Genomic DNA, 25891 nt, shown 5'->3' on the forward strand with positions numbered 1-25891 from the left:
GGACCACAGTGATTTCCGTCCAATTCTGCATCGATTTGCATTACACTTCACTATCCAGAATCATTCTCTCAAAACATAACTCAACCAGGAGTACTTGTATAAACTACCCGTACTAAGTTATTACGAAGTATGAGATCATTAATTGTTTCTTTGTTGTTAAATAAGAAATGAGAATATCTACGCAAAATTTCATCAGCCTAAATGAGCCATTGTACGTGTTGGCAGCAGCTGCATCACCAGAAAAAGCAGACTACGACGGTTGGAGAAACACACTCATGCATGAGCTAACTCGTATTATAATGAGACTGCAAAATTATCCTCCAATTTTCATTAGTTCGCAGAAAACTGAATACCTGAGCCATAATATCAAAGCAACAGTTCAGTTATCACGCCGAGCGACGATGTCTTGTGATAAGCTAGCACAGACGAATTATGATTACCCCCGCGATGAAGAACACGTAAGTAGGGCGTTTGATTATTCAAGATTCAGTACAACTACATACCATGAACCAACATTTATCGTCTACGTAATACTAATGCAACTTACCTATAAAGCCCAACTCATAGCATCACAGCTATTTATTTCGATAATATTTTTTGCGGGTAGTACGCCAAATAATTATCATGGATTTACAAGAATAAACAACAGCATGCATACATGAGTCGCTTCTCTATTGCTTCAAATGCTGTGGATGCGCAGCTTTTAATTAGATCCGAAACTTGTGATCAATAGACATTATGACGAGTCTGCGATTTTTATGTGCCCGGAATAAACTAAAAACTAAATTACGTATGATAAATAAGAAACTTAAATTATCAGAATATTACATAGTTTATTGGTATTTTATGAAACAGAGTCCGTGTTTCGTAACTTTTTAAATGATACATAACGTAAGAGGTATATGTGGTGCATAAGAATTCTGATCCTATCACATAGCCTCAAAATATTTTCAAGTTTACAACGAACTATGACATACAATCCTCGCGATTCTTAAAACTACAGAAATAATTGTAACCTCATGCCCAATCGGCTAATACCTTTCATTGCCAGTAAGCATAAAACAATATATTGCGTGCATATAATGGGTGCATTGATTATAAAATCCCCGCAGCGGTTATGTCTCCGGTAATAAAGAACAGTTAGACGATTACAATACTGACGTCAATGTGAAGGCCTCTAGACTGTTCAAGATTTAGCTCATGCATTGGTGGCCCTGATTGTGAGGCCAGAGGCAGCGTACAGGGACAAAATACGAGACGCCTTGCATGGCAACATGAACGCCCGGCCACAAAATCTGGTGGACATCAGGGGCCACACTTCCAATTTTCAAAACTCGCTAAGTGAACGTAAGTACTTAATTACGCTCTATTTTCTTGTCTATGCTTGGTGGATTTTGCTTGAAAGGCCGTCAATGATTGGCTGATGAACTTACGATCTCTTAACTTTTTTTGAAAGTATGAGCCCTGGGCTAAGTGCTTGATGCTGTACGTGTGCCTTGACGAAAGAGTAGCTTCATCAGCATAAACAATCAATTGTTTCAAGGTGAGGTGACTGAGATTTGTGCAGATCTTCTAAAACTAAAATATTCAGATAGACAAAAATTGTTCAACTGAATTTTTGTCGAACAACAGCGTAGTAATTTATATAAATGACAATTTAATTTAATTTAATTTAATTAATTAATTAATTTAATTTAATTCTTTTGAATGACACTTTAAGCGCCACTAAAAAGAATTGGCTTACATGTAAACCTGTAGTTCGCGCACGAACTTTGATACTAAACAAGCCTCTACAGTGAGTGCGAGATACTTTGCAGTTACCAAGTCACGTTTCGAGTACTTATTAGAAGATTGATCACAAAGTCTGCCGAGTATAATTTAAGATATTTATTTTAAATATTTTTAACGTTCAAGCCTCAAAAAAATAAATAATACGGAATCATAAGTAAAGGTCACGAAACTTCGATAAGAGATAACAACTCTTCAAGCGAATTAATGTTCGTTTCAGAAGTACTATGGCAAAAAGATTTCAAAAATTCCCATCAGAAGTTAAGCATCTAGTAATTTCGTAACGCTTTTGTAGGCTTGACAGCGACACATCGTTACACACTCGAGTCGTTAATTCCTTTCAATGTTTCGTAACACTTGCCAAACATAGTGACACCGGACAAAAAGAATATACAGGTCGACGATGAAGCTGTATTTAAGGAATCAGAATTCATATAATTGGGAAAGATAAATTGGAAAAGATAAAAAATACATCATAAAAAACTTGAGCGATTAGTGAATTTACAATATTAATTAATGAAAAACTTATCAGCGATTAGTGAATTTCTAAGAAACTTGAAGTATTAGCACAGCGGTGCTGGCTCTTTCCTAACTTTACACCAAAACAAGTCTGGTCAACGAGAGAAAGAAATTACGTATCTTAATTCATAAATGTAAATCGGTAAAAATTGACCAATGTTGGCAACACCACGGAAATCGTGAATCGACGAGTAAACAAAAATTGATCAAATTGCTGTTGAATGTCGATTTCCTTTGACTCGAATGAATTGATGTCATTGCTGAAATATTATACAATTGTATCATTCTTATGTAATTGTTTCAAAGGGCGCGCCCGAATCAGGGTCTTCTTAAGAGTTGAAATCAGAGAAAATTTCAACTACTACACAAAAAGCAACGGTCGTCTCTTTCGAAAGACTCGCTCACATTATTCATAGTAACCTCTAGAGTCTAGAATAATGGCGAGACAGTCGGAACACCCCACCGCACACATAAATGAAAATATACGAGTACTTACAATTTCAGAAAATTTAAATTTTAAATTCGAGCCGTTAGAGTTTTCAAAAATCTTACAATCTCATTAAACCGTATTAATAACCATATGGTCTACTTGTGGAGTAGACAATAACGTTGTCCATTGGATTGGTCACTGGGTTAAACTATATCGGAAGACGCCTATAACGATATAGTTTAGACGCCTGTTAACATCAATAAGAAGTCAACGCGATCAAATGGATAACTAACTGGAACAAGCATGTCACAGAGCGACAATTCTCTACGGGTTCCATCTCACACAAGTTTTGCAACTGAGAAAAATGTGTTCATTAACTACAGAGAAAAAACATAAGTTAACAGTAAAACAAATTGGCTCAATTGTTTTAGTTTGCAGCAAAAATAATGCAGGAAGAAGTTCATATAAACTTTTTGCACAGAGCAACACTTGATTGCTTTAGAAAAACTTCGTACAAGGGTCATCGTATTAAAAGACACTATTATAGTCAGTGTTGATTCAGTTAACACGATTCTCATTGCCATGTTTATAATACACATCTAAAACCAACAAAACCATATATAGTATGGGAAATATATTCGACCAGGAAGCAAAATTTCGTCCCGACCAAAAATATTTTTCGGCATAACGCCACATTTCTCAACAGAGAGGTCGGCACAGGAAGCTAAATTTTCCCATAACTGTGGGCCGAGTAGGTTTTCAGCCGCGGTCCATAATCGCATGAAAGACGTGAATCTGCCTAATTTGCCTCCATAGGGCAATACTCGCGAACCTAAGAGACCACTTAACACACTAATGGAGCTTCTACTAAGGTCCAGATTAAGGCTCGGACCAGTAGATTACCACAAGGCTCGCTTATCCTGAAGCTTACGACCCACACGGAAAATTTGAGACGTTTACTAAGCAGAGGTTAAATATAAGGCGCAGATGCTGATCCGGCCTTGCGCTTGAGCTTAGGCTGAACGCTTGCTGAAACTTTATGGAATTTTACATGGAAATTAGGGTTAATCAAGTACAAACTGAGTTAGACGGGGAATTTTAAAAGACTTATTTCAACATTCAATAATTCACTAGCCCGGTATATCGCCCAAATTCGTTAAAAATTAGTAATATCATAGGGGGATAATCAAAGGTTTAAAAAATTATCACTCGTTCTTACATCAAGCATTCAATCTCTACCGAATAAATTGTGCCGGAGGTATATTACTGATCTATTAATTGAAGGCGCACCCGTTCCAAATATCATAAAAATAATAAAACCAATAAGTACTATAGGTATATAGTCGTCCAAATCTTGAGATTGTTTGGAGAAAAAAAATCCCGCCCTAACAATTCAACCATTTCTCAAAATCGAACATGGGCTATCCAAAAAAATAAACTTGCAGTTCTTTCCTAAAGTTGCGAGATAAATTGCTGAAAGCAAACTGTGAAATGGAAAGCAGCTTCAAGTTTTGCTCTCCGAAAAACTCCAGATTGAAGTTACCTGAAATCTTGTTAAATAAAATTCACTTCAAGCCAGGGAATGGAACTGAAAAGTGAAGAGCAGCAGAACAATTTGATTACAGACAAACGCGAAGGAATGAAAACGTTTTATCAGCTCATTACGCACAAAATTTTCAGATAGAATTCTGGAATTTCTGGGCCGATCAATTTTATGAAACATTAGATACAAACACGCGCACGAAATACGTACTACATAATTTGTCATAGTTTACTTCGTTCAATACCCAACCGAGTAATGAATAAGCTCCAATTGGCATCATCCAAACATTGAACTTATTCACAATGAAGGAAGATGAGTGACTTTGCTTCTACTCGGCTTCAACGGAGAATCAACAAACAAATCGTACTTGGTGGACAAGTGCCGACAATACATGACGGTGATATACTTGACAGGATTGCATTTGGAGCATTTGATAACGATACAAATACAGATGCAGCGTGATCCTATTCGAAGCATATTATCAGCGGTATATTTACAATAAAATTTAGTTAATTCCATGAAATCTCCCTACATTCAATTCCATGGAATTTCATCCTAATTTGTATTTTAATGGTATTTTACGGCTTTAGCCACCAAATGACATGGGTGAGACAACAATTATGCACTCGGGTTCATATAGAAAAGGTAGCTATTTCCTTACCGATCACGAGAATGAGATGACCATTATACTCTCGCTCACATGGACAAAACAATTCAACAATTTATAGACCGTTTATTGGCGGGAGAAAAGCATTTCACTCTTTCCCGAAGTGGGCTAAATTTATTAAGGAAACGGCATTGAAAACAGATATATGTAACAGCTATGAGCTAGAATACTAATAGACAACTGCGAGACGTTGGTCTTCAAATCTAGTCGAAAAGTCATACCAATCAATACTTGCATCAAAACATTGACCGTTATTAAATGAGGTCATTTTGGACGCAACATCTAATAGGCAACAGTAAACTTAAAATAATTTCATGCTCGTGAATTGTCTGATAGTCTTTTCACTAGACGTAAATATAAACATCTTAGCCCGTACGCAAAACAAGAACTTAAAACTTTTACAGAGGTAGCCACAAATTGCTGCGTCGCACCTACGCTCAGTCGGACTATAATCCTGGCTTATATTCATACAGAACTATGTTTTATTGGTGCACTGATAAAGAGAATATTCGCACCAGTCAAACAATATCGAGTACCAGTCTCAAGTCGAGGCAACGGCGTGCTGCCTCACAAGATTGGGATGATAAATTAGATATACACAAAATGAAGTTCAACAGATAATCAAGAGTTGAAAAATACAGGAATGAAAAAAAGTACAAATTGAAAACATCATAAACGATGAAAATTTTGCGGAGAATGTCGGAAAATTGCGATTGAATGGATTAGTATTCCTCAATGAATATTGAATTGGGGCTTCAGGGTAGGCGCTCGGGAATGAGTGAACTTCTTATGGCTGCTCGGAGATATTGATGCTCCAATATGGAAGTGGATAATTGATATCTTCTATTAAAAACATATAAATATACAAAGATCTGCCGAATTCGCGGTAGAGTTCCGATCTTGCAATGAAAAATTTTAAAAGCGATTGAGGAGATTAGAACGGAAATTGAAGATGGAAAATTCATTAAAAATAGCTGCATAATTTAGCGCCATATAATGAAGATAATTTAAATAAATCGTGAGTGAAGTGCTCTGATTTGTATGTACAAGTTTCAGAAGAGAAGCGAAACGTGAAGAACTTGAGAACGGACTCACGGCGCAGGGACGATATACAAAAAACGTTGAAGGCTGCAAACACTACTGAGAAGCTGGTGTATGTCCAAGTGAGGTGCAGCTTGACTAAAAGGATGCAAGAATGCATCAAGAACTACATTACAATACGAGGTATATCAACAAACTACAGGGCAAGCTCAAGGTAAATTACAATAGAAAGTGAACATTGCTAGAACTAAACGGATGCAGGTCAATTAAGCTACAGAAACGAGGGTGGAAACTCGTAGTTTAGTTCAAGGTTTTGTTAAAACAAAATAGGCAGGAACGACAAGTTCATCACAATAGAAAGTACAGGGTTTTTAACACGCGTGCAAACGATTTTGGGGGAAAAATAAAAGGATGAGTTACTTACAATTCCATTACCAAATAGACTTTGAGTTTGTCTTCAAATGTTTCTAAAAGCTGCACTATGTTGGCGTGTGTCAGCCTGTAAATGCAAGAGAGACAAGGGATCTGAGTACGAGAAGGGAACTACGAAAATGCCGATGCACAACCAATGAATTTGTTTGATGCTTTGTACGCACAATATCAACGTACAATTAACGTTATTTATCCACATTAAACATCAGATCAATTACTGATGAACGAACAATATTCAAATATCTAATCAAAGCTTTCAAACAAAGGGCACATCAAGATGACTGGTTGTAAAGTTTTACGTCGCAGTAGGATTTTCAGTTCATATGCAAAGGAATGGTTTAACGTAACTAAGTTGTAAATATGTACAAAAATATTTCATATTATGATGGTCCTTCAAAATTAATGTACAAGTAATACAATCTACCAATTCTGAGTTATATCCACTGTAAAATAGATGATGATCTAAGCGAAAAACTGTGAAACTTTAGCCCTAGTTTAATGCATCTAGAAGATTATTATGCAGCTTAATCTTTGACTAATCATAATTTAAATGATACATTGTACTAATGGCAAGAGATGATTTACACCAATATACCGAAGCGTTCCAAATTGTAAAGCAATTCTGAAGACAAATTCATGAAAGTAAACTAGCTATCTCAATCGTACATAAAACTGACAAGAATTGCGTTTAATTCATACGAATAATTTCAACGCAGCTTTATATAATCTGTCCAATAAACGTGGAGTTCAAAGTCGAGTTTATAAATAAATATAAGTGTAATTATTTGAAAAGATTTTTATGGGAATGATTAAAAAAATAATGTAGTGGTAAAATTTTCCGAAAAATTAACTTTTAAAATCCCGCCGATATCTGACTGTTAACCTGCAAAAAAATTCAAATTCTTTCCAAAAATAAAGCTCACAATGGCCTGAAATAAGCCGAAAAAAAACTGTACGGCTGAATTAGATATTTCGAAAAAACATATAACAATAAACACAGAAACACGGGATAAACATTCATTCTTTAAAAATCTGATTTAGATTCAATTGCGAAATTTGAAATATTGACAATCAGGTGGCATTCATAGGGGAAAGTTGTATCAATCTTGTGAATTTGCGTGGAATTTGTCGAACAAAAGGTACTCTACAGCCAAGCTCGTCATCATTCGTTCCTTTTGAAGCACAAGCAAGGAAAATACAACAGAACAATGAGGATGATCACACGTTAATTATGTAGGGGAGACCAAGAACAATGAGAATAATTAGCAGGTATTGTTTCCTCATCAACGCAAATGCGTCGAAAGTTAGACGCTGAGTGAATAATTTTTTTTAGTTTGGAAAAGTGATCTTAAAAAGATGAATGCGAAACAAACCAATTTTGTAATTGTTACGCTTCAAATAAGCAAAATTTTCAAAATAATCTTTTCGTGTGTATCACGCCCGTCCAAGTGAAAGCAAAGGTATGTGGCGACAAAAAAAAAGATGAATGCTCTATTATCAGAAAGGATGATGAATCGGTGTAATTGATTCTATTTTATAGTATCCCAATGTATATAGAACTATGACCACAAATATGAAAAGTTTTCCGAAATAATTTAGACTCGGCCATAGCATTCTTCCACCAATAAATGCCCCGAAGAATTCTAAATCGTTTGCGCGAATAAAAGGAAACCTGCGATGAATCAAAGGCAGTAATTGGTGGTAAATTTATAAATAATATAACTTGGGATGTGACTGAAATGGGTAACCACTCACCACAGGGGTTATAACAAAAGTTCTGTTAGTGACAAATATTCAAGCACATCTTAATTTCCGCGGTTGAATTGTAAAAAAAAAATTCAAATTCTCAAACGACTGCGCACCGCCTTTTTTTAGGTTACTGATATCAAATATAAATAATATTTCTACGATATGGATAGCCAACAAAAGTACAGATGGGGTAGGCGTCAACGTGATAAACAACACAACACAAGACAATAAAGAGCTTACGACATATGACATTAGCAGCAGGTTTCGACATTGATTATTTCTCAAATTCGACAAACATGGGTGCTCTTACTTAGCAAGTAAAGTGAAGGTAGATGTGCATGAACAAACGCTGGCACAATTGTGAAGGGAATACGCTAGGTGCAGGAAAATAGGAAGTGATAAATAAGTTATATATGTTAGGGAATAATGACAGATTTGATGCAATTGCAATAAAGAGAATCAAATTATGTGTTGAGTGATTCAAATAAAGTGACCATGTTGGTGAGTTGATGCAATTGCGTAAATGTGAGTTGAATTGATCAAAGAGATGATGAGGTAAGAAAATGAGGTAATGAATGAGATCGTAAAATTTCATTGTAGAACGTTAAGAAATAATTGATGAATTATCCTTATTTGTAGATTGATGTACGAGCCAAGGACAAGAGGTGCAAAAGATGCGTGATTATGTAAAGCGATAAATACAATATCCAGCATTTGTTGAATTCTGAGAAGGCATTAAATTCTGGAGATTTTGGTATTTTGCGACTACCAGAGATTTGCTGTAGTTAATCAAGCTTGAAGAAATATTTAATTATAATTCATAATCAGATAGAACGTAATTAACCCTTCATTCTGCAAAGCAAATTATTTACGGTCTTAGTATGGGTCGAAATCCTTTCATGGCAATCACGGATGTAGGAAAATATTTTCTGTTATTGGATTCGTGAAACATGAAACGGTTTCATTTTAGGAGCTAATTGGACACACGTGCAGAGAAAGTGATGGATCCGGGAACGGCTGTATGTTCAGTTCCATAACTCGGAAAGTATTGATCAAATTCCTCAAGTGAGGATAAGAATGGAATTCGTACGATATTGTAATACAAGGTTGGGGCTGTCTAGTCTACACGGATATTAATTGCGTTAGATTTCGCCGGATCACAATGTACAAGACTAAAGGATTTCGACATTGAGAATGTTTTAAATTTTGCGACTAAATCAAAATTTAGAAGGCTCAAAATTTTGGGTTTAGATTTTCATTTAACGGCAAGCATTTAAAGACTTGATGCTGACGCGATCCCGGCAGCAATTCACATCAGCGATGATTTAATGAGAAACAGAAATTTTTCAAACGAGAGACATTTTATCGAGCGACAGGTGACTTTTACTGCAAATTTTATGAGCTCAATCGTGAGAGTTGATCTCTTTCATTATTTAACCTTGATCTGACGTGGCGACTTGATAACTAAAATGCTTTCGTTGTGATGAAAAGGTGGAGAATCTCGGATAACTTTTCATCTCATAGTTCGTGCTTTCAGGAACATTATATTACAGTGAAAGATTATAAACCAAGAAACTTATAAGTCAATACATGGCAACCCGTAATCCCTTCACGACAATATGATACAAGAGATTAATATTAAATGTTGATACAATGAAAAGTAAAAGGCTTACTCTAAAAAAGTTCTCGATGGAAATGAAATACGTGAACATTTTTCTCGAAAGAATTTCCGACATATCAATTTCTGATGAAAACTGATTATTAACGATAATGAAAACGAGCAACACTACGCAATTTTAATACAAGGTCGAATTATATTAAACCCTCTTAGTTGGCGAAAACAGATCAAGACTCTTTATATCGAAATCATCTGACGCGAACAACTACCAAATATTCTCACAAACGAAGAGCAACTTTTTAAAATAGAAATAAGACTAAAAATTACACTAGGTCGAAGGTCGAGCGCTTTTTCCTCTGTAAGAGCCTTACTAGGACAACAAATATCACACCCTCGAGCCTCTAGAACAGCTAGTGGACACGGAAGAGAGTGCGGAGTGTGGCTAGGTTCATGAGGTGCCGCCCGAGCGCTGTTTACAAGACCTACAGAGCGCGACCCTTGAGCAAACTGACGAACTTGGCCACATTGCCATCAGCACTCATCGTCGCGTCAATATCAGCCTATCAACGGTCGTTCAGAGAGGCTTCGTGCTCCAATGACTTGCAAACGTATTACCGTTATTATAAATTTGGAAATAAGGGAAGGCCGACCATAGAGGTTCAGTATTGCATAGTTCTCGGGTGGGAAGGGTTTTCTTCAGACAATGTGGTTTAGTTCCGATAATTTAAATTAAAGAACATTAGTTAGAGGTAGATTGTTGTTAGAAAGTATGAAATTATTCAGGGCGAAAAAGCGTTTACATTTTCAGTAATTCATCACCAGCATTCTATATACTATAAGTCAATAAAAAACACTGATTGAAGCACTAATTTTATTAATGTAATCAGCGGGTTTCTTGTACGGAAATATCGGAAATACCAAATGTAACATTTACGCGAAAACGATCTAGAGTATATATCCTTCGCGATCCCCCATGCGCAATTTCTCAACGCATATTTGACCCTTATAAATACTCTATTAAACTCTTCAATCATGAGCAAGCAGTAATTAGCACGCAGGCCAAGTATACAATTGATAGATTCTCATGAAGAAAATAAAACTTCATAAATCGAGAGTAAAAAATGAAGACCATCCTCACCGGTAAGATTTAATTTAGTTTATCGACGCTGCTCACAGAGTTTGGAGAGCCGCACGTGACGTCAATCTAGGGGCGAAGAGATTTTCTCTCATTTTTCGAACAAAAATGACAGCAAACGCTTTATCAGAGGCGGGCGCGTCAGTGAGAGTACGTGACCAATTAAGGGGGCACAAATTATACTTGTCTACGGCAGCAGGTCCATTTTAATCAGCAATATATCAAAACAAACTCAAGTTTACACTGCAGTCCACGTCCAGTCGTCCAATAAATTATTGTCAAGTCAGCAGTTTCAAATCCATGTTTAATTAATTACATTTTTATCATTATTCATGTATTTTTATTATTAAATCACAGACCTAAGGAATTATTATTATTGTATTTTTTATTAATAAATCACGAACCTAAGGAAGTCGGAGTCGTAAGTCAGCGAAACAATAGTTTCAGTCGAAAATCCAGTGCATTTTGACCAACGAAAAAGGGGCATGGAATGTGATCAAAAGCCTGCAGTAGGCGTTGGGAAACTCCACACATAATTCTACCTGATTGTAGTCAAAACTAACAGTGGCCGTCACAGTTGTGTTGTTATATAGACGTACCACGGACGGCCACGGCTGTAATTTCGCCGATAACGGTCTATAGGTTTCGCTCGAAGATCAAACTCATTGGGCTACGCGCATTGCCAAAGGCAGGAGTGTACTTTTTTGATAGCAATACATTCAAATGGAATTAGTTTCAAACATTAAAGAACTTATATGTTCTAGGTTATTTATTTGTACGGAAATTATCGTCTATATTGAAGAACCTCGTATCAAAACCTCGACTGCCACTGACCTCAAGCACGCTTATGTTACTGCATCGGACGTGTGGCTACTTGATTACAGCTTCACACTCTCCGTATTTTACAATTTGTAGTCAATCCTGCATGGCTGAATTTGTATACACAATCGAATGAATGTTAGAACTTGTGAACAGAAACGATGCATGGGTGACTTATTCCATCCCAACGCGCGGCCGTTGGTTGTACAGAACAAAACTACAGCAATTAATTAGTTTATATTTTACCTCATATCAGAAAATAGTCAGGTCTAAAAACGATATGAAAATATTTAATTCCTGACTAGGCTAATCAATAATATGCTTTTCAATACTAAAAACGACTATAAATTGTATTGTTCGGCCGATCAATCATAAATCCAGCTCAGAGGCAATATGGTCCAATAATTAACTAACATGAGCTGTCTCTTGCGTCAATAGTCAGTTACATATTATACGACATGAATGAAGAACATGTTAATTCTTTATTGTCTACTGGTTAGTACGATCGAGAGCTCCTTACTTAAAAATTATTTCGAACGTATAGTCAAGAAACTGCATTTTATTGTCTAGCTTCGAACGATAATTAAAATAGACAGGACAGAACGCACTGTGGACACGTTGAATGTTATAGTTAAAATACCGTCATTTTGACTCGCCACTCAAAGACCATACGCCATGACCGTTAATTCAAATCTACAAATTAACTATTAATTTTAAAGAACAAGAAGATTGACAAGAAAACAGTAAATGATGAAGCCAGGTCTGTAAATTCAACAAAATTCAGGGGACTGTAAAATTACGCATGCAAGAGCTCTCGATTGCCTCGGTTATTCAAATTGGTGCAGCTATTCGATATTACACTCAGAGAAACAAGTGATATTTGTCCAGATCACGATGCGCTTGAGCCCTATAATGTGTGTCATCCTAACACAATTTAGCCCGGCAAAAGAGCGAGTCAATGCTCAGCACAGAAAGTGCGTCACTATTTGAACAATTCGTCCCATTAATTTTTCTGAGTATGTGACATCAGGAAATCAAACCCATTGTGAGTTCAAAATTATGTGGTTTGGATTTCGCGAGTATGTATCCATAATGAAAAGGTTAAGATTACGTTAGCAAAGGACGATCGAAAACTGATTCAAACATTACAGACGAGCATTTATTAACAATAGATTTTCGATTGAACTTTCTCAAAGACTAGCGCCAAATTTATTTACACTAGCTAGAATAAAATATACATTATAAATGCTCACAATATGGAGGTGATGCAACTTTTTGTCCACATTTTTTTCACACCAAAACGGGTCATGAAAGATCACCAAAAGTTTAAAAAAAATTCTAAGACTGCGCAGTTATTCGTAGTCAGCCTTCCGCAATAAAATATTATTATATTAATTGTAAAATAACGACCTAAAAATGTTTGAAATGCACTAGAAATTTACAAACTCGCAGGTACCAAAGTATGAACAGGAGAAATTCAGTAGCAATATCCTTTGTAACTAAATTTGATAAGGCACAATGTATGCTTTGATAAAAACGCAAGTATTTTTTGAAAGTATGTTAACGTTTTATCGAGTGTTACGGCCAAATTGCCACAATTTACATAAGAATACAGGCCATTGGATATCCTGAACATCGTGTGTTCAGGATATCCAATAAGGACAATATAGGTAACCCGAGTCCCTTGGTTCATGTTACTCAAAGTATTTAAGAAAATACCACACTTCAGAACTTCGTCATAGTGCAAGAAGCTCGACACTAATAAATTTTAGGACCCTGAAAATTCGTTCGATGAATATTAAACACGCGCTTCTAACACAAGCTACAGTAACGAGGATTTTTCAGGGTGAGGCTTCGAGGGCATGGTGAAATAACTGATCACCGCATCACATAAAACAGAAATGTCAATCATGTCACATCACAAAACGTCAGACGTGTCAATCAAGTCGCATCAAAAAATGTCAGGAGCGTCAATGGCAGAATTAATGCACACAAATCAACACTATTTAAAACAAACTCGAAGCATTACAGGCCGCTTGCGTTCAAAGAGAATTGTGTTCAACTAATAGAATTTATTTTATAAGGAAAACGGATCTTTCGAAGAACTTTATTTTGTATCATTAGAACGGTCAATTTCTGTGCTGCTCCACATACGTAAATATCATAAAATATAGTGGGCATCCATTCGAATTATTTGCACGTATCAGAGGAAAACTTTTGTCTTGAGAACGTAAGCGGCCTGACGACGCGTTCACACTGACACCGGGCGTCGTTTACGCAATGCAAACATTATATCGGCCGTATGTTTATATGATAAGGTTGACTTTGAGAGCGCCTTACGCCTTCATATTGAAAACGGAATATAAATCACTGCACATAACCGTTATACTAGCGCGTCGACAATAACGAAATATAAATCACTGAACATAACAGTGATACTAGTGAGTTAACAATAATGAAATCTTATACAGAACTTTGAACAGATCACCTTTAGAGAAAACGAATTCATCTTTGCATTAGTATTCGGCCTCAAACGCTCGTAAGATTTAAGTTGGCTAACGCGGAATGCTTGGACGTTATAAACGGCGCATCAGAGGCAGAATGCAACGCAGAAACATCGTTAATAATGACATTTGGCACCGTATATATACACAAGAAAGTATATCGATTATCTGGCCTACAAAACGAATATTAATATTTTAGTCACAGTTGGAAACCCATTCGGCGGCCGGTCGGGGTTGCTAGGAGTATTATCAGGGAGGCCAGCAATAATCATGTGAAGACTTCCAATTGGACACGGATTATATATCATGATACATGTGAAAGGTCATTGCACCGCATAAATTATAGATCACAGAGCCCACGACACGATCAACTCACAGTTCGATGACCAGGAAGACCTGATCCTTGGTCTGGTAGGTGTCCAGGAGACGAACAATGTTGGGATGCACAAGCCTGTGGTGCGTAGCAGGGATACCGGTCATGGATGAATACTCCATTGAATGTAGGTTGGCAGTGATGAAAATGAGTGATGAATGAGTGCACGTGACAGTCTTCATCCCATAATGGTTATTAAAAGGTATTAAGCCTATTGAAGTTAGAAGAGAGTGAGCAATTATTTTGTGGAAATTATATTACTGGGATATTTGATGAATCAATTTGAAGAACAAGACTTGTTCGTCTCCTGCCTGAACAATACTTACTCGCACTAGTGAGGCAGGGCGAATCGCATTTAAATATGTATTTGATTAAAAGGTAAAGTTAAAAAGGTTAAAAGCGAATTCTTGGATTGATGTAGAATCTCTAAGCGGCTTTTTGAAGCGAAATTATCAACGGTATAAGTTCTCTTACGACTTTTCGCGGGGAAAAGACTTTCGCGTGCGGGGTCATAGGTGAAGTCATCACATGAAAAAGCAAAACTCAAGGCATGTGTTCTGAAAATAACTTGTTAATAAAAGACTATAACATGGAGATGGAATTCTATTTGTGAGTGTGATTAAATGAAAGGCGAAAAACATCATATCAGGAGTAAAAATACGAATTAGTAATCAAATATAAAAAATAACAAACTATAATATGAATAATATTTATAAGTAGCATAAAACCAAGATAATTGTCATAAAACCAATAACATTGCTAGAAATTACAAATATGAAAAGGAGACCGACGAAATAAAAGAGAATGGAAGGGGAAACTTAGAAAATTAATTTGGAATCCTGGATAAAACTTAATAAAAGGCTTGAAAGACAGGCCAGAGTGAAGGAAAAAATATCAATGGGTAGCTAATCACCTTTCCATGTACACAACTAAACGATGATCCAAATGTCGGTTTTCGCGCGAATTCTATTTTCGGGTTAACGACATCTCCGAACACGTGTTCTGGTCTATACGATGTCTTGCTAATCTGAAGGAGTGTCTTAAAAAAGTAGAGGTGGTGGTGAGAACAGCATTTGAGAAGTGGTGATTACAGGCAAATGACAATAATTAATCTCTCATTTTACCAGCAAGACACCCGGAAGCGTCCGAGGCTCAGAGAGTCGAGGAATTTCAAAGTGTGAGGGTAGGACTGGAAGGCGACCAGCTAGTGACAGGCCGAGAGGGGAGATTTGCGTTTACATCCACTCATTTGAATTGAGCAGAGGGACATTTATACTTGGTTGTCGGAATTTCCTTCAATCTTTTATTGTATTTTTGCAGCCGGTTTACAGATCTACTATAAATTATAGTTTATATTTGTATACAAATTTTCTCAACATTTGAAATCTGTTCGCAAAAGAGTCGTCATTTGAAAAGCAGTTGTCAGTAATTCTGATATGAAAATAAAATACCCGGAAACATTAGTGTGAAATTTTTATATCTAATTGTTAACAGAAACCCGAGTGGTACACATCGAGTGGGGGCACATATTGAGTGTACATATCGAGTGTATGAATAAATGAGTGGATTTTGACCGGGTGTACATGTGTACAAATGACCCAGCTATTACTATCCGTGCATATTGACGGCAACGGTTCCCAGCAAAGAACGGTCGCGGCCAATAGCTGAGGCATGAATCTTGAAGGTAACTCGAGGGCTCGGGTCGCCCCTCAGGAGTCCTTAACTTATTCATGGACTGAACTGGGGGCCTGGCCGCTGAAAATTGACGTAAATTTGTCTTAGCCGCGCCTCATTGAAGAGTAATGGGGAAATAAAGCGAAACCGACAGCCATGGATAAGTAGAAAATTTCATTTGCGTAGGGGATGGATAAGGCGGAAAAATTCTGTTTTCTCCGTTTCAGGAATTTGCATCCAGAAAACAGCGTATATATAATAACAAAAATTAATTACTCAACGGAATTTTGAAAGAAATCTACAATTTGTAAAGAATATCCTGGATTGATTCAGCGATAACAAATACACAGTAAAGATAGATGAAACGAAGAGCGGGAAGAAGCAAGCGACGGGTGAATGAAGATATAGAAAAAAAGTTTTTTCTAGCAATCAAGATAATAATAATAAATAAAATAGAGAAGAGAAATAAATGACGAATTAAGTATAAAATTCAACGTAATGAAGCTTTCCAAAGAAGATGGCGAAAAAGCTGGCGTGTGATAGAACTTTTGAAGAGCTTGGCATGAGGTAGAGGGACGACAGAGTGGGCATCAGACGATCGTTGAAGGAAGCTCTTGGTCTTCTTGAAGTTTGTAGCACAGTTATTCACACAGAAAAATGTTTCAGACATACTATTGTTAAGGGCGAAATGAACCACCGGAGAAAACTTCATTACCTTTAGACTACTTGATAAGTTTAAAAATAAAAATACAAATGTTTTGCCTTCTTAAAATATTCTGAAGACTAGTTTATTTTTTCCGTTCTTCTACACCTATCTCGGTTTTATGAATAAATAATATCGCTGGCATTTAAAACGTCTTCACTACAACCCTTGACATAGTAATTGACAAACAACCTTTAAATACTGCATCTATACAACTTTATAACATTTAGCTTTTGGAAGCAAAGGCGCAACGCGACACTGCCACATACAGTATTTGCATGAGCTATAACGCATTAACCTACATACACCATTTAGGCACTTTAGTTCATGCTGAAACTGCAGCGTATACAATGAAACATGAGTAATCGAACATCTCAATATAGTAAACAAATAAATTATTACTTTACATATCCTCCAAAATTAATGTCACGTTTTTAGGACATACAAGCAATTCTACATTACGGCAGTGAAGTCTACAACAAAATGAGCCATCCGGCCTTATACACAACCAAAGCCTATAGCACTGAACATAAAAGGAAGCCCAGCAATGGCAATCAAACTCAAGAGGAAAAAATTACGAACGGCAGCCAACGATCCCCGAGTGCAATTTTGAACAAGGAATTTTGAGGAGCGCGGAATTTTCCAGGAACCCTAGTTCAAAGGCTGCGGGAATCGACATAGGAACAAATGCGGGCTGATTTTAAATGCTGTCCAGAGTGAAAAATAGTACTTCGTTTCTTTTACTGATAATGGAAGAGCACAGTATGAAAAGGACTTCAAAATATCACGGATACTATAATTTTGTTTCTATATATAATTTCTGAATATGATTAGTTCTCGCTGCTTATGACAATTTACACTAGCTAATTCAGTTTCCGTAATAATATCCAGGTCCTACGGCACAATTTGTTCACAGTGTAGAGGGGCAACGACTATAAACATAATTCACAGGACAGTGGAACATTTAGCTATTAAATAACTCCGTAATAATATTACAAGATTTCCCTCAATCAAAAATATTATAAAACATATATCCTTGGTAAGTAAAGAAAAAATTTTCAATTGACGAAAATGCCTGTTCACGAGCTATTTTGGGCAAATTTCTTATTTTCACTAGAAGAATAACATACATCCATAAATCAATATTTATTGTAGCGCTTAGAATTTTGAAAATATATTTCAGCCCTTATGATCAGAGTTGCAGACAAACCTTGACTGAAACTGGCACAACAATCACGATGCAAAAAGTTCTAATTGAGTAACCCCTCGCTACCGCCGCCAATACAGACAAAACAGTAAACAATAAGACTACAAACATACTAAAGTTATAATGAATAACTAACTATAATCTTCACAGAAAGAATCCTAATTAAAGAAGTGCTTACATCTATAACAAACAGACTCAATAGTCAAGTCTATTAACAATAGATGTTTTAACAATACTTTTATTCTCACAATTGAACAACTTAGTGAGCCCCTTAGTAAGACACACATCAAATGATTGCTGGGGCCTCAGTAATTATTGTCACACAATAGAACAGCTGGGGCACAATTTCCTCATCACTTTTATCTAACAATAGCTAATGAATTCCTCAGCTTCCGCATATCTAATTGCGAAGACTAGAAGAGTAATGTAATATCATAAACATTCCCGGCGAAATTCAATTAATTGAAGGGGGATCGCAACGATAAACAGATAATTTTTACACTGAAATGTCAGTAATGACAATATTAGCAAAATAAAATTATTCATATCAACAATTTTACACTAATTGAACTTTCAAGATATTGTATGTAAAAGAAAATTTCAGTGCTCCTCCATATGGAGGACATGCATGCACCTTTAACTCTTTTATAATTGTTTTTCGTGATTTAAGATAGGCTGACAAAATGCGTTGGTAAACGAAGAACTGCCCTAAGAAATGCTAATTTTTTCAGAAACTTAGTGCCAATTGTAAGGAGTCGTTTACGAATCAGAATAATAGATAAATAAAGTAGAACAATCTCTGTAGTGAATTGCCGAACATGATTCGTGCCTGAATGACTCATGGGCGGGAGAGAAAACAATATTTGTTTGTTCGTACACAACTATTTCGTGTTAAAATCTACTTAGGTGATTTCGATTAGAGATACAATCTAATGTCACATTAAACTAAAACTTATAATATTGATTCAAAAAATTTCGGATCAAAATTAATGAATAAAAAGATCAACGTATGAATCAGGGTAAACCATCTGGAGATGTTAGAGAAGAGATTATAATAGATTTTTCACGCTGATCAACGGAAAAATGCAATTTGTACAACTCATCATTGTAGATAACCACAAATATACTCATTAAATAAAAACATAACGGTCAAGATTCTGATATAAAAGAAGAGAAGGGTGAGTGTATGATGAGTTGGGTACATGAAATGAGTACGACAGCCTGACCTCCTGAGCACGGTGATCTCGTTGTCTAGCGAGTCCTCCTTCCCCTTGAGCGCCTTCTTGTCGATGATTTTAATAGCGCACATACGGGACGGGTCGTCACGCACCTCAGCCAGCCGCACCTGCGAGAACGCCCCTCTGCGCATAGACATACAAATTATGTTACTTTGCTATCTCGTATTGATAGAAATACTGTAACATATATATAATGTTATAAATATAAATGTATAATATTCGACATAGGTTAATTAATGACTAATGAAAAGTAGAGTGCAATACCAAGATGAGTAAAGTTCTGCACTTAATAATCGTGAATATCTTGCCTGGATGTTATAAATTGTTATTTTTCGACACTTCAAAAGTGTGTAAAGGTTGATTCGCTGGCATCAATGAAGACATTTTGAATAATCTAAGCCAGAAAAAGTAGCACGGTTAACCAGTTTTTAGGAAGTAATAACCAGTTGAGTATAGGAATCCAATTCGACTTTTTAAGGTCCAGTCAACCCCAAAATTTTCAATTGTTAGCTAGTACAAAGAGAGGAAGATAACGTTTAAAAATGACCTTGAATGATTTATTCATATTAAAGCCGAGTATACCAACCAAACCGAAATAAACGTATGCTCCTACAAATTGTGAAGACGTTGAATAGAAAGAAATCTTCCACTTGCAGGCATGAAATGAGAGACACTACAATCCATGTTCATCAAATAATCGTAGTCATTTAATGTGAGTTTGTATTCAAATTATCAGGACTTAAAATAAGCCTTTGAAAAAGAAAAGGAACAAAGATCAAGATTTGGCAAGTAATACAAAAATTATGAAGAAAAACAACCCAACATGTGATGCACCATGTTAAGGAAAAGACATGATGCACTCAGAATTAATTGGCATAAATTTTTGTTGTCACAAAATGTCATCAACTCTAAAAGCTATAAAATATTTTGTGCTGAAATTTCCGTGATGTAGCCCGATATGGCGAGATCCCTTGACATGAGAAGTGAGCAGAATTCGTTTTTTTTTTTCAGTCCAAAATGTATTATTTAACAGAAAAGTAGCCAGCAATCGAAATGACCATTACCATCAATAAAATTTTAATAATTGTTTTTCATACCGTTTATACGTGACTATAACACCTACACTGTATGAGTTGATATATTTAAGAGATAATGATTTCTGTTTAAAAAAACCCAAATTGCCTATATTTAAGCAATTTAACACGCCAAAGGAGGTCGCATATGACCAGTAAATGTCAATTCGTCAAATCCAATATAAAGTTGAAAACTTTCTAAGGAATAGCCCAAGCGAAAAAACATCCTTTGTGCAGGCCTAAATTGAAGAGGCCTTGGCGTCGGCGACGTACAATAAAACGGGATTGGGTGAAGAACTTTAATGTGGCAGCGACGAGCAGCGGCGCCACGTCACAAATAAATTTACTTTTATAATCAATATTAAACCTCTACCGCGTGACATTGTAGTAAACGAAGCAATGTTGTCACCAGCCTACATACCTCCCAAAAATGATGCGTTCTAGTGAGCGCAAAATGACGTGCACTGATGGTTGCTGTCACGTACGACAACTTTAAAAAGTTCTCTGTTGCGTACAAACGTCCTCAGGTTGCTACACTCAATAGTTTACGTATAATTCAAGTTGAAAGTTATGTTCCCGGAGAGTGACCTACGGCGGTAGAGGGTTAATCGGACTGATAAATTATACGAGTTTAAAAGAAACGTCTTGAAAAAGGAAAAGTATTAGAATGGAAAAAAATAGAATACGTTTTTGGCAATTTCTCACGGCTGAGCAAGTTTATTCACGAAATGATTACTTAACGTAGCTATATTCGAAGTCATTATACGAGTCGAAGATAAAAATAAACAAAAAACTGACATTGGAAGTTGGAAAAAACTGTGCACTGCAGCATGAAGACGATACAGTGTGAACTGCAATACAGTATGTACAGACGATATACAGTATGTACTGCAACAACTGCTGGTAGTGCAGGAAGACATATACCGTAATGGAACACCATGCACTGCTGGCAAGGCTAGTCATGAGCTCTAGTAAGAAGTAGACTGGCACAACGATCATGCATGCTAGTTTCATCAACGCTCTTTCATAAAGGAGACGGCTATCTCTTCAATTAGGTATTTTCTAATTAAACATTAAAATTACTTTGGAGCTAGAGTATCATAACGCACGTAAAGAAATATTTTATAAAAACTACGGCCTCAAATAATGTATCGCATTCAATTCTCAAAGATCATACATCAGTTTTAGTACAGACATTTAAAAACTAGAAATCAATCTATAATTCTACCAAAGTTATATGAACAAACCAACTGAGAGATATTTGAGGTCCTATAGTCTGCAGATAAATAATGAGCTCAACGTTAAGCACTGAGTTGAAAAAGCGAGCTGCATTGCTGACGGAAAGTAAAATGCGTTGCATGAGCAACTGCAATTATCCCTGCGAGAATTTCCAATTAGCAAATACTCCTGGCAGAGAGAGCATCAATAATGCCTGGTTCGGTATCTATGATCTAAGTTTGTTGCTGTGCAACATACTTGTTCAATTCTGTTCCAATATTGGCTAGGAAGTTCTTTTTTAATATTTTATTCCGTCTAAAATATACAAACGCTTACTCTGTCTACATATAGTTACGAGACCTTATGATACGAATAGCATTAGCAAGGGGCCAGGCCTCTGTATCAACGATACAAGAGGTGTACATGGATCGGAGTTGCAGAACAAGTGGAATGATAACATAGGGCATGAGCTGACTTGATGAGCATGCAGCCACACTTATTTTAGTATCAGATGGCAGAATAAGCTTGTTTAAACACGGGTGGTTAATGACCACAGAATTCAATGATTTAGATTTTCAGGATCGAACAATATTCTTCAGATGACGGTTGATCAAAACGCAGGTTCGAGGAAGTTATTTTATTTTATTAACGACGTTTCAAATGTGTAACATTCATTTTCAAATTCCAGAAAACATTGAATAACGTAATTTTGATGGAAATCATGTTCTTATTCCAACGAAATTTTTGTATTCAATGCTTCCTATAATTTTCTAGTGTGTATATAGATCGAACTAAGATCGTAGGTATATGCTTTTAAGATGCAGTTATCAGTAACTGCGTCGTAATACAACGCAGTTAAATGATAAAGTGAAATTCGATCTTAGAATTTCGCTGAGCCCGAATATTTATTAATAAAGCAAGAATAATGAGACGTAACCTCACTTTCCTCACTCAAGTGCAAAGAGTTAAATCCAAAATCGAAACTTGCTATTTATTAAATCTATTCGTAAATTTAATTTGAACGACAAAAAAAGTTCTGTCAATATTTTCAAACGAGAGCCAATGAGAGTTCCAGGTGAAATGTGAAATTGCACAGGTATTCCTCCTATTAGTATAATTAGTTTTGTTGTTAAAGAGATTCGAGATAATGGGATGGTGAAATAGAAGGGATTGTCGATCATCGCAATATGTATTTAATAATTAGTAGTATTTAATAAGTAATTAACTACAAAAACGTAATCTCTAGCAAGTTCGGTGAAACATGCGAGTGGTTCTCTGATTGTCATCAGTTCTCTTTACATATCGGAAAGCAGTTCTATACAACAGGTGCATACTAAACGCAATTAAAGGATCAAATATTTATAAAGATTGGAGCTGCGGGGTATCGATCCCCGTACTTCTCGCATGCTAAGCGAGCGCTCTACCATTTGAGCTACAGCCCCTCACATTTATTGCTGCTGCCCCAGATAGAACAAATATTTAGGCCCAGAAGAATATTTGCCCCAGATAGAACAAATATTTAGGCCCAGAAGAATATTTGCCCCAGATAGAACAAATATTTAGGCCCAGAAGAATATAAGTCAGGATGTTAATTTAAGGCTATCTATTTTACAATTATGTGAATACTATAAATTATAGTTCGAAACCGTATCCACGATACTTATCGTATCCGAAAACTGCCCGGGAAAACGATTTTATATTCAACGTTGGAATCATGAGACATTGAAATTCTCGGCCTAACCGGGGGGAAGGGAAGTAGGAGTACGAAATTGAAATGAGATTATCCTCTTTATCAAAACAGGACCTAAATGCATTTTTAATGCTGATTGTTGGAATGACCAGGCTTTTTTTTACCGAATTTTCTCGTTTATGAAATAAAAGGTGCTGTATTGTGCTCGTCATGTCCGTCCGTGACGGCGTCATGTCCGTCCGTCCGTGACTTCACGGACGAACGGACGAGAAAATGCGCTTTCTGTCACTCACTGCAGTGCGTACTGATCTAATTTTTTATTCAGCAATTGATCCCAATGTACTGTAATAATTAGTAACGAGAGGGAAGCTTGACTTGGAAACGGGTACGGTATCTCAAATCACGTGGAGCAACGAGTGTTAAGCAACGTAGTGTTGACGAGTAATCCGAGCAACGTCGTGTTAAGCTGCTCGTCTTTTATCAACTTTAATGTGCCTAAAAGTATCATGAGGTCGGAAAACTAACCGGTAATTATTATTCACGGAAAAGCACTACGTACCCGTCCGGAAGACGCGCCTTCATGCGCGCTAATTTATTGCCCTAAATAAATAAATTAATCCTAAATTAACCCCTAAATAAATTATAATTAAAAAAATTTGAAGAAGGATGAAATTGTTTGATCTACCAGGGAAACTTTCCCGGAAAATGTACTAACTTTTAAGCAAGGCCTTGACCGACTAGCCGGCCTTCACAACCACACTGATGAGATCCCACCAATACATTCAATATAATAATTGCGTTAAATTGTGAATCTATCATATGACCATAAGTTCAAATTAGAACCGAGTAAATCAAGTGACAGGGTAAATAAGTTAAGATTGCAATAGATTAACTTAATTCTATGGAGTAAACGTTTTTACTACAATCAGGTAGCGTAACCGTGGCCGAGCGCTTCAAGGCACTGATATAGATAAGATTAGATAGGGTAACATGGGGCAGCGAGCCCACTGCGGGTCACGGGCCCATAGCGGGTTTCTCGCTAAGTATGGCAGATATTGATCCGTGTTCTCTACCGCCGGTCGACAGTTTCACTGGGATGAAGTGTACGGATTTACGTTTTGCTAAGTGTTTGCGTTATTAAGTTCTTTGCGAATAACTGTTTTAGTCTAGATAAAAATTTTTTTGCCGCTAAATAAAGTTTTTTTCCATTACTATAGATGAAGATTTTGANCTTTAAACAAAACAAAAAACCATCTCGTATCAATTAAAACTTCATCAAAAATTTAGTTTGAAAAAAGTGGGGGGCGCGCTGCCCCACGTTACCCTAATAATTTTGGTATGTAAAACTCCCATATACTCGTGAGTTTAAATTTGGATTGAGTTAATGCAATGTCAGTATAACAAATTCATGAGTGCAATAGATTAATAATTTATATTGCGTGAATTTTTCTCCCCTTGCGCACAGGTAGCGTGGCCGAGCGGTCTAAGGCGCTGGTTTAAGGCACCAGTCTCTTCGGAGGCGTGGGTTCGAATCCCACCGCTGCCAAGTATTTTGCGCCCGCACACTTGACGTGCGCGTGGGTCTGAGGTCACCCACCCTACAACCTGGCCAAGATCGATCATGTAGCGTGAGCAGAGGCATTGTAGAGCCTTGCTTTATTAGCTCTTTACTTGGAAAGCTTCATGTCGTAGTGGTAATCCAGTCTCTCGGTTAGTACGATGATGAACCAAATTAATAATTTCATAATCCTGTGTGCCTGAAGATAGAAGGCAGAAAGATTGCTATGTTTATTGCTTATTCTGAGACAAGCACATATACATGTACATTATATTCAAGCTGAGCGCCTGGTTCAGCGTGGTACCGTCACAGGATACGCAGTAAGAAATCCACGCCGTGGTTTAAGAAATTATTTGGACTCAGACAAACTACTTTACTCTTTCCATCATTTCAAAAGCCAGATACCTCACTCTATCCCTGCATGCCACACGCCAGAGACATCACTCTATCCCTGCATGCCACACGCCAGAGACATCACTCTACCCAGCATGCCACACGCATGAGACATCACTCTATCCAGCATGCCACACGCATGAGACATCACTCTATCCCTGCATGCCACACGCCAGAGACATCACTCTATCCCTGCATGCCACACGCATGAGACATCACTATCCCTGTCTCTTATACACATCTTGGGGAAATTGCCCCAAAAATTGTGGCGACTTTTTTCTGGATTTTGACATATTGCCAACTTTTTACCCTAAGAGATTTTGGTCTCCCAAAAATTTTTGGGGTCGTCAAAACGTGGCTGGGACACGACCTCTGGACACCCCATCGAAGGGCGGATCAGAAAAACCAAAGTCCAAAATTTCGAAATTTTGGGCATTTTGGGTCGTTTCCTTGCTCTGGCCAGGCAAATTCTATAAAATTTTCTGTACGTGCAATGGTATTTTGTAGAAACTTCTATAG

General features: G+C 36.7%; 1 protein-coding gene and 2 non-coding genes across 5 annotated transcripts in view; 1 reads left to right on the forward strand and 2 right to left on the reverse strand.

Annotated features, from left to right (window-relative positions):
• LOC108679228 (calcium/calmodulin-dependent protein kinase type 1) overlaps positions 1 to 25891 on the reverse strand; it is a 76167-nt gene that overhangs the window by 19842 nt on the left and 30434 nt on the right. For 2 of the 3 annotated variants that reach the window (XM_018167828.2, XM_047881138.1), the window contains exons 3-4: positions 19429 to 19563; positions 6413 to 6487 (exon numbers count right to left, since the gene is read on the reverse strand). In XM_018167828.2, coding sequence (XP_018023317.1) covers positions 6413 to 6487; positions 19429 to 19563 — 210 coding nt within the window. Of the gene's footprint in view, positions 1 to 6412; positions 6488 to 14621; positions 14697 to 19428; positions 19564 to 25891 lie in introns of all 3 variants that reach the window. The other variant, XM_018167826.2, reaches the window with a different exon arrangement.
• On the reverse strand, positions 23101 to 23173 carry Trnaa-agc. Its single transcript has one exon. It is a non-coding gene; the product is annotated as a tRNA-Ala (tRNA).
• Trnal-aag lies at positions 24886 to 24967 on the forward strand. The gene has a single exon. It is a non-coding gene; the product is annotated as a tRNA-Leu (tRNA).

This window comes from Hyalella azteca, unplaced genomic scaffold (genome assembly GCF_000764305.2).
Source record: "Hyalella azteca isolate HAZT.00-mixed unplaced genomic scaffold, Hazt_2.0.2 contig7133, whole genome shotgun sequence".
Classification (NCBI taxonomy): Eukaryota; Metazoa; Arthropoda; class Malacostraca; order Amphipoda; family Hyalellidae; genus Hyalella; species Hyalella azteca.